At 38.0% G+C, this 8839-nt stretch overlaps 1 protein-coding gene across 1 annotated transcript in view; it reads left to right on the forward strand.

Moving 5' to 3' along the window:
* The first annotated feature begins 225 nt into the window (after positions 1 to 225).
* The window catches only part of lmbrd1 (LMBR1 domain containing 1), a 48809-nt gene continuing 40195 nt past the window's right edge, over positions 226 to 8839 (forward strand). Inside the window, exons 1-3 of the mRNA XM_005737118.1 lie at positions 226 to 371; positions 1989 to 2165; positions 3010 to 3073. Of these exons, the coding sequence (XP_005737175.1) occupies positions 306 to 371; positions 1989 to 2165; positions 3010 to 3073 (307 nt within the window). The 5' untranslated portion in view covers positions 226 to 305. The remainder of the gene's footprint in view (positions 372 to 1988; positions 2166 to 3009; positions 3074 to 8839) is intronic.

Consider the following 8839-nt stretch of genomic DNA (forward strand, 5'->3'; position numbering starts at 1 on the left):
ACTACTTAAAGAAATGACAAGAAAGAAAGTCAAAGAAGGTTCAGGCTGTGCGGAAGATTAAATGTGATCATGTTAGATTTTCAAGTTCACTAGAATAGTATAAAGTCAAGAAGCAGACTAGACTAGACGTGTTGTATTTTATCACACATACTTAAATTCTGCACATCACGATAAAAATCTACGATTATCAGTTCAGCATTGACGCTTGAACGCGCTTCCTGCGGAGACGTCACGGTCAGCTGCCTGTCTTTCCACCGTGGTGACGTTAACAGGAGCACGTGGGTTTGTTATTGCAGGAAGTGAAGATGGCGGCTCAGTCGTTGCTAACAGAGTCTGTGCTCGGGTGGTCTATTTTCACCGTTATACTGTTGGTAAGGAAGCACGACATTACGTAGTCGCTTTATAAAGTAGTGGAGCGGTAAACGGTTAGCCCGAGTTGTGCTAGTAGGCAAATTCGTTGTTTTAACATCGGTGTTAATCGGCGCAACATGGCTACAGCGCATTAACGCCAGCACTGTCTTTGGATTGGTTTTAGCTAACATTAGCCGTGACACACTTACAGGCTGTCGCCCTATAAGAGGCTTTCAGTGAACTGTTTAGAATATTTTGGTGTTGCGTACTGTTAGTAACATTGGAATTGTTAAACACCACTTTGTGGAGAATAGGAATCTGGTATTGTTACTTAATTTCATAAAAATGTAACATCCACGGTTAGATCTTTCCTGTATAAAACCACCCAGCTGTACTGTAAAGTGTCTCCTTGTTTTTAAACGCACTGTTTTTATTACAAATAAATAAGTGCTGAAAGTGGAAAAACTACATTAACCAACCTTAACCAAAGACAACTATGTAGTTTTCTTCCCCTAGCAAGACATAAATTGAGACTTCTGTAGTGGGCTACTTAAATAAATGTCTTAAAATTGTTCAGCTTGATAATCTGCAGCCCATTTTAGCCCTCATTATCCCAAATGTCATTCATACCCACATCACATGGCTAAATTACAAGTCCTCCAGAAGAATGGCTGGATGCCAATAAATTGCTCTGTTTTTCTGCCCAGTACTAAGCAACCCTTTTATTTCAGACCTCTCAATGGGTCTTATTTGGATGCAGAGCCTTTCGCCATTACCTGGCAGAGCAAGCAGCCGGAGGCGTAAAGCTGTGGGCCTTTAATTGATCCTGTCTGCGAATGGCAGCCCTTAAGCTGAAGGGGCAAGTGTTTGCAGTGTCCTCACCTCTTAAAGCACATGTGCCTGGAATATGACCTTGTCATTTTGGAGCCCATTTATTGCTTTTTTGTCTAATGAGCTTCTCTCCCATTACAATGTCAATTTCTCTCCTGTTCGTTTTTTCCCCTTTAAACGTTGAACAGCATGATAATACATGTGTATGTTATTACTTAATTTAAACAATCTTTTAAAAAGTGTACCACTCGTATCACCTTTCTAGTAAGTCTGTTTATTTTGCTTCTTACGAAATGAAGACTTTGTGTTATTGCCTGTCACTCTGAGAAGGGAGTATGATATAATCGGATCAGCTCCTCCAGAGCACCTGCAGTCAGGCTTTTAAAGTTACATAATGCCCTACTTGTTGTTTTAATACTTAGATTTCAGTTGTTTTTGTTTTTGTGTTATAAGTGGTGTGTTTTACATTTCAAGGATATATAACACCACAAAGGTAGACTTTGTTACAAGGTTATTGTATTATGCAGCATAATTTTACTGATTTCCAACCTCTAGTGTGTTGCTTGTTTGCTTCAGTTTGATTTTTATAAATCCTGCTGACATTTTGCAAATTAAATGCAAATGCCACCTTGTTCAAGCATTTAGTTGATTGAATTTACTTCTGTTTTCTTTTGCCTTTACATGTAATAGAGCTCTGTAAGCCAAAAGTGTTTTTGCTGCCCTATTATTTATTTTAAGTGTTCCTCGTGACGACATTATTTATTTGAATTACTGGGTTTTTTTTGTTTTGTTTTTTTGTTTTTAAGGTAATTCTCGTGTTCTGTTGGATCTACATTCGGAAATTTCAAAGTCGGCGGGAGAGTGAAGTTATTTCAACTATCACTGCAATATGTGCTCTGGCTATTGCTTTGATCACGTCTGCACTTCTACCAGTGGACATATTCCTTGTTTCTTTCATGAAGTATCCCAATGGTACTTATAAGGTTAGTATTTTGTTCTTCAACCTAAAATCTAAATGCATTTCTCAGTTGTATTTTTTTGTCTTATTGTTGCATTTGAATAAAGTCGCCAGACAATTTATTAGGTATATGTTGCTAGTGCAGGATTAGACCTTCTTTTGCCTTCAGAGCTACCATGAGTCCTTTGGGCACAGATTCAGAAAGTTGTTAGAAACATTCCTCAAAGATTTTAGTTTCATATTAACACGATAGCATCGCACAGTTGCGGGTTTGTTGTCTGCACGTCAGTGAGTTGGGAAATCGAGACTCAGGCCGGGCAACATTTTCCCTTCTGCTCACGGGATATTTGCTCTTTTTCTCGTCATTCTGTATAAACTGTGTGAGATTGTTGTAGATCAGCACCAGTTCAAAATCACTTAAATCCCCTTTCTTGCCCATTCTGATGCTCAGTTTAAACTTTAGCCGTTTGTCTTCCCCATGACTGCATGGCTAAAGTGGCTTTCATGCAATTGGCTAATGGGGTATTTTTGTTAATGAACAGTTGATTAGCAGTTGGATAAAGTGGTCAGTAGGTGTACATCTACATCAAGATGTGTAATATGTTCAGTGTGTTTAATAGTATTTTTGTTTGAACATTAGGTAATTTGTTGCTTTGTGTGATTGTAAGCTGCTGAATCATTCATCAGTGCAATATTTTTTCTTTTGTCTCAGGCTTAAGTTTTATGGTATTTATTTATGCTGTCATTCTAAATACATTTTTTGAGAACTATTATTGCAAACTTTTTTCATTTATTGTTATACATGAGTCATGAATCAGCCTTGTTACAAATGTTAAAATTAATATTCATAATTGGCTTTCTCATGGCAGGAATGGGCAGCAAACAATGAGACAAGAGGGCAAATTGAAGATACTGTGTTGTATGGATATTACAGTAAGTATATTTTTTTTCATAGTTTATGTGGGTAATAAACTCAGACAATGAAAATTGTTGACATTTATGTCATTATGTGAAAATAAAATATAGTAAACACTTAAATTATAAAAGGATTATTAACTGCACAGCGGTTAAATTTGCATTGTTTTCAATGTTTGCTTTTGAGTTATTTACTTTTCTTACATGATTATAAGTGTGTTACGTCATTATTTTGATCTTATCTCTGCTTTGATTTGAATGAGGTGCCAGTTCAATTTTGATAACACCTGGGGCCTGTCTCATCTATGCAGCAGTCCTAGAGGGTTAGCAGTCTAACTCTGGAAATATAGGCTCTTTGTTTCCCACACTGGTGACTCATTTTCACACAGGGCATCTCTCTGTAGTAACTTCGACTGCAGAGCTTACCTGCTCTGAAGCTGCTTTAGTCAGGCTGTGACTTGAGGATATATTTAAAGCCCAAACAATAGCTAACTGTTTCTAAAGCATCATCTGGCCTTTTTAAAGACCAGCTTTTCATCACAAATTCGGTTGAATTCAAATTTGAGTTTTTGTCACAGGGTTATGTTGAAGAACGAAAACAGTTTTACATGATTATTCTGTAAATCAGATCTATCAAATATTTATTGTGTTTCTGGGCAATATGCCAGTTTTGGTCATTAAAGAAAGTCGTATCTGTTAAATAGCACTCCACTTAGGTTTGTCCTTTGTAGCAATAAACAAATTGAATTTACTGTTACAAACAAAGTGCCTTTCCAATCATTTGGTTCCACAACCCTGGGATTTTTAACAACGTAAGAGTTGAAAATTAGGTAATTTATTTCGTAAATTTACATACTTGTGTAATGTCATAGTATTTACTTTAATAGCATATGTTTGTAATACTTTAATGTGCCTTATTTTGTGTGTTGTAGAGAATGTGTTTTTTTGTTTCACTGGGACCAAGTTCATAATGTATCAAATATGCTGCTTGCTGAGTTGGTCATACAGGTTTCTGCCTTTTGGTTACCAACTCTTCATGTAAAATGGCAGGAATTGACAAGTTGTTAAACAGGTTTACAAAACCGGTCAGTCTGTGATGAAGTCACATGACCCTATGGACCATTTCAATGATAAGGATGTGATGCATACATATACTTTTACTACAGTCTTCAAAAGCAATTGATTTTACAATTGCTGCTTGACAGTATTTCAGCTAAACAACACCTGATGTGTGATATTTTCTTTTTGTTGCATAATGTGTTGTATATTTTCAGAGGCATTTTAGCACCAGGACTTGATGTTTTAATAGCAGCAGGATGTAGTTTTAGGTTTCTAGCTAGCTGGGAGCCTTCTAGCTAGAAGGCCTTCCTTGATAAAGACATTATCTGGTGATATATGTTCCTCCAAAACTTGATCATTTAGCATTAATGATGCCTTCACAGTTCTGCAAGTGACACATTCCATGTGTCCTTTGCTGTCTTTTGAAATGTGCCTGAATAACTAGCTGGATTCGTGTCTCTCATCTCTGGCAGAGAAGACTAAGTGTCCATGATTTAAAAAAAAAAAAAAAAAAAGCTTAAAGCTTTAGTCATCCAACAGTTGGACTGTGTTCTACTTTGCTGCAGTTCATCTTAAATGAGATAAAGTTCAGAGGGTCAGAAGCTCTCTCTTAGATGCATAATGACTTTACAGTAGTACTCCACATTTGTAGTGTGACAGTGGGGGATAAAGTCACAGTGCACATCTGTGTGAATGTAGCCCAGCATCCTTCTCACTTGATGGCTTGGTCACTGGACACTTGTCCATGGAAAAGTACTGTCCTCTCAGACAGAGACCAAATCTAATCTACACTGATAATTCTTAGAATGAAGGCTGACTAAGTTTGATACAGAAGTTGATGTCTGATTTTAAGTTTGAGGTACATGAAAGTCATGAGAACCTCCAGGAATTGACTCAAACGTGGCAGGAGTGCTCTAAGTGGTGCACAATGAAAAAACTTTGAAGGGGATAGCAACCGGATTTAAATTATTTTTAGTTTATTGCTTTTTATGAGCGGAGATGTACATTTTTTTGATTTCTTAGCTATGGCTTTTTTCATGGCAGAGATTTAAATTGCAGTTATGAATGCAGCGAAACTCTACTTTCTGGTATTAATTTCAAAAGTGGATTTTTAATGCAGTTCAACCTGAGGGCCTCACAGATATTTAATATTACTTTTGAAGAGAAGTCTTTGCAGACACTTCTCTGGATACTCTAAATCTTTTCAATATTATGTACCAATACATTTTAGAGTTTGGGGTTACTATATTCATAGTGGAATTGACATTAAGGATGGCACAAATGAGAGCCTGTTTGTTTTTAAAAAAAATAAAATAATTATAATAATAATTATTATATTTTGGGGGATTTTTTCTTGCATTCTGTGTATTAATACAAAACCTACAAAATCTGCAGATAGCTTGATGGCTGATTATTCAACAGTACTTCTTTCCAGGATGGTTGTTGTTCACCAAGATTTATTTGATTTGCTTGTTGTAGTTGTCACACTTAGCTTGTATTTATTGACACTTTGTTTTTGGCTTTGTTTGACACTGGGTTGCATCATTAGGAGGTTTTTTGAGCATCTTGGACTAATCCTGTTTGATTCCTTTGCTATGAGAAAGGGCAGGTCTAGTCTCCAAGGATGACTCTGCAATTCCAGTTGCTACGACCCGTCTAGGGCCAGGCAATAACATGAGTGAGGCACCCCCCCCGGCACCCCCCCGGACCCAAGCAGCGTCAGGAAACAAATACGTTCTTTATAATGTGATTTATTTACCAAGTGGTAAAGAAGGACAACAAATGGTAAATGGCCTGTATTTGTACAGCGTTTTACTAGTCCCTATGGACCCCAAAGCGCTTTACACATTCAGTCATTCACCCATTCACACACACACATTCACACACTGGTGATGGCAGTCAAGCACCAGGTGTGGCCACAGCCACCCTGGGGCGCACTGACAGAGGTGAGGCTGCTGGACACTGGCGCCACTGGGCCCTCTGACCACTACCAGTAGGCAACGGGTGAAGTGTCTTGCCCAAGGACACAGCGACCGAGACTGTCCAAGCCGGGGCTCGAACCGGCAACCTTCCGATTACAAGACGAAAGCGGAAGCATCAACGCTTTAGGGTGAGCCAAGGCCAAAATAACAAAAACAAATCTACACAAATCTCGCACTCCTGACCTTACCAAAACAAAGTCAAAAATAAAGACAGTCTGACCTCCTTAACTAATTCAAAACAGGAGAAAACTGGTGATCAACAGCAGCTCACCCCTACCCACTCCACTTCCACGACTTCCAAAACAGCACTGCAGCCAGCGGCTGCCACAGGTATACTGCTGGGTCATGAGGAGAGATGCGAGAACCTCTCCCGCCGCGGCACTCCGGCCTCCTTTTAATGGGTGGGTCCTCCAGCTGGAACCAGTCACGTCGGGCTGTATATCCACGCACCAATCGGAGCAGGGCCCTGGCACAGCTGAATTAACATAAACAGATACATTAACTGCACAAAACAAACACATGAAATGCAAGTTCGTAACACAGTATTTGTATGTGGTTGTAAATCATGGACAACATCCAGACTTTTTGACTGATAAATTACAAGCTTAAAACTGTTGGTGCCTCAGAAATGTCTTCATGGTCGTTATATTAAAGGATAACACAAGTTGTCCTTGTTGATAGCAAATTCAGTCATGCCAAAGTCTCTAGATCGTGTGTTTTCTAACAGATGCTAGCTTAAAGTGGCTGTCAGCAACACTGTTGTATACCGTCTGTTAAAAAATGCCAAATGCAAGGACGACAAGCTGTCTCCATGCCCAGGCAGTCCCATCAAAGAAACCACTTCCTCTGGCATAATGACACCCTCCCTCCAAAATCCAAAAAAGGCACAGACCACAGCACTGCCCCTCAGCATTCAGGCCATAATATACTGTGCTCTAAACATAAACTTATGATTTCATACATAAGGATGACTTTTTTCTTTTGCTATCTATAGTTTGGATTAGACATCCCCCTAAATGAAACCTTGCTTTATAGAGATTTAGAAATATGAATAATTCATTAGGCTTAGTCTTCAATGCAGGGCTGTGTCTTGTCAGTAATTTAATTCATTTAATGGCCAAACTGCCTGGAAACCATGTTCATGGTACAGTAGTTACACTCAAGATGTGTTTCCCAAATTAAAGCAAAAGCACATATAGTTGGCTTAATAATTGGTTTAGTACATCTGGTTGGAGCCTTTGAGAGGAAATCTTAAGTCACAATTTCTGTAATTGCTTTGAGTGGCAGCTAAAATTGCTGGGTTTTATGTAGCACTTCATATTGTGATGCTCATTCCACACAGTTTTATAGGTTACTACATGTTTTATATTGTGTGTTAAGTAGGCATTATATGCTTTTATGTCATTCAAAGAGCAAAAGAGAGGCTTTTTTATGTGCATAATGTTATTCAGCTGAAAAGCCATAGACGTTAAAGTCAGAAGAGGGGTAGGGAAGAAGCTTGAAGGAATTTGCTGTTTGCTTCAAGCATGTGCACATGTGGTCAGAGCTGTGTAAGTATATGCTGTGCTTGTAACCTTTGGCTGCTGATATGGAAGGATGTATACTTGTAAAACTGCCTGGAATACAAAAGTCCCAGCCTTGGAGTTTAGATTGATAATGGGTTCTGTTCGTTTGGAGCAACGTTTTGTTCAATCGTAGCACATTTTGAATATTGGAATTGAATTATGAGCTCAGCGGTGCAGAATATTAACCTGTCACACTGACATGTTCCTCAGTTGATTGTACTTGTTGTTCTGCTGCTTTCTGCTGTACCAAACATAAGATGACTGTTGGTCATATGATGTGAGATTTTTACAGATTAGCTCTCCAGTCAGCTCTACCTTCCTACCTCCTTTTTTTTTTTTTTTTTTTAACTCAGAAGGGATTCATGATGCATCATTATGTGATAAAATGTCTACTGTGACTAGGTGCTTGTGAAGATGACGGCATGAGAGGACTGTGCTGCGTCTTAGCAAAGTCATACTTTGCTGAAGGCTGCAGCATGAGACTGAAAGTGAAAATACGCTGAATCTAATTTTAGCTACATAGTGCATTTTGTTATCGGTGTTTATGTAGAACTAGACAGATTTGGTTTTTATTTATTTATTTATAACGGCCATCACTTTATTATTTGCCAGTAGGTGGAGACCTAGCTCCATGTTTATTGTGTGGACAGCTTCCTTTCAAGTGTAACCTTTAAAGATGAATTTTCCTTAAGGCAACATTTGATAGCACTGTCCATTTGTCTCTTCACAAATAGTATAATTACAGGGTTGACAGAGATTTCTATTTGTATTGGTGATGCATGTTTTTCTCTGAAGTAGACTGTTTTATATTCATTGGTGGTCACAGTTAATAAGTATGTGCATGTCCAGTGATTTGAAGAACTCCCCGTGTTTTATTTATTTGATCTTTAAAATAATTTGATGGCTTTACATAGCTGTCATTTGGTTCATTTCTGCTGTTTTATTATTATTATTTTTAAAGTGCATTTTCCATGGACATGCTTCTCTGCAGCCACATTTTACTTTATAATCAGCCTTAAGAGTTTTACAAACATAGGGTAGTCATAGAATTGCAATTATAGGGTTGGAAAATTCTGTTGTAGCCCTTTCTTTCTTTCTTTCTTTCTTTCTTTCTTTCTTTCTTTCTTTCTTTCTTTCTTTCTTTCTTTCTTTCTTTCTTTCTTTCTTTCTTTCTTTCT

This window comes from Pundamilia nyererei, unplaced genomic scaffold, assembly GCF_000239375.1.
Source record: "Pundamilia nyererei isolate P.nyererei 1_Seehausen unplaced genomic scaffold, PunNye1.0 scaffold00073, whole genome shotgun sequence".
Classification (NCBI taxonomy): Eukaryota; Metazoa; Chordata; class Actinopteri; order Cichliformes; family Cichlidae; genus Pundamilia; species Pundamilia nyererei.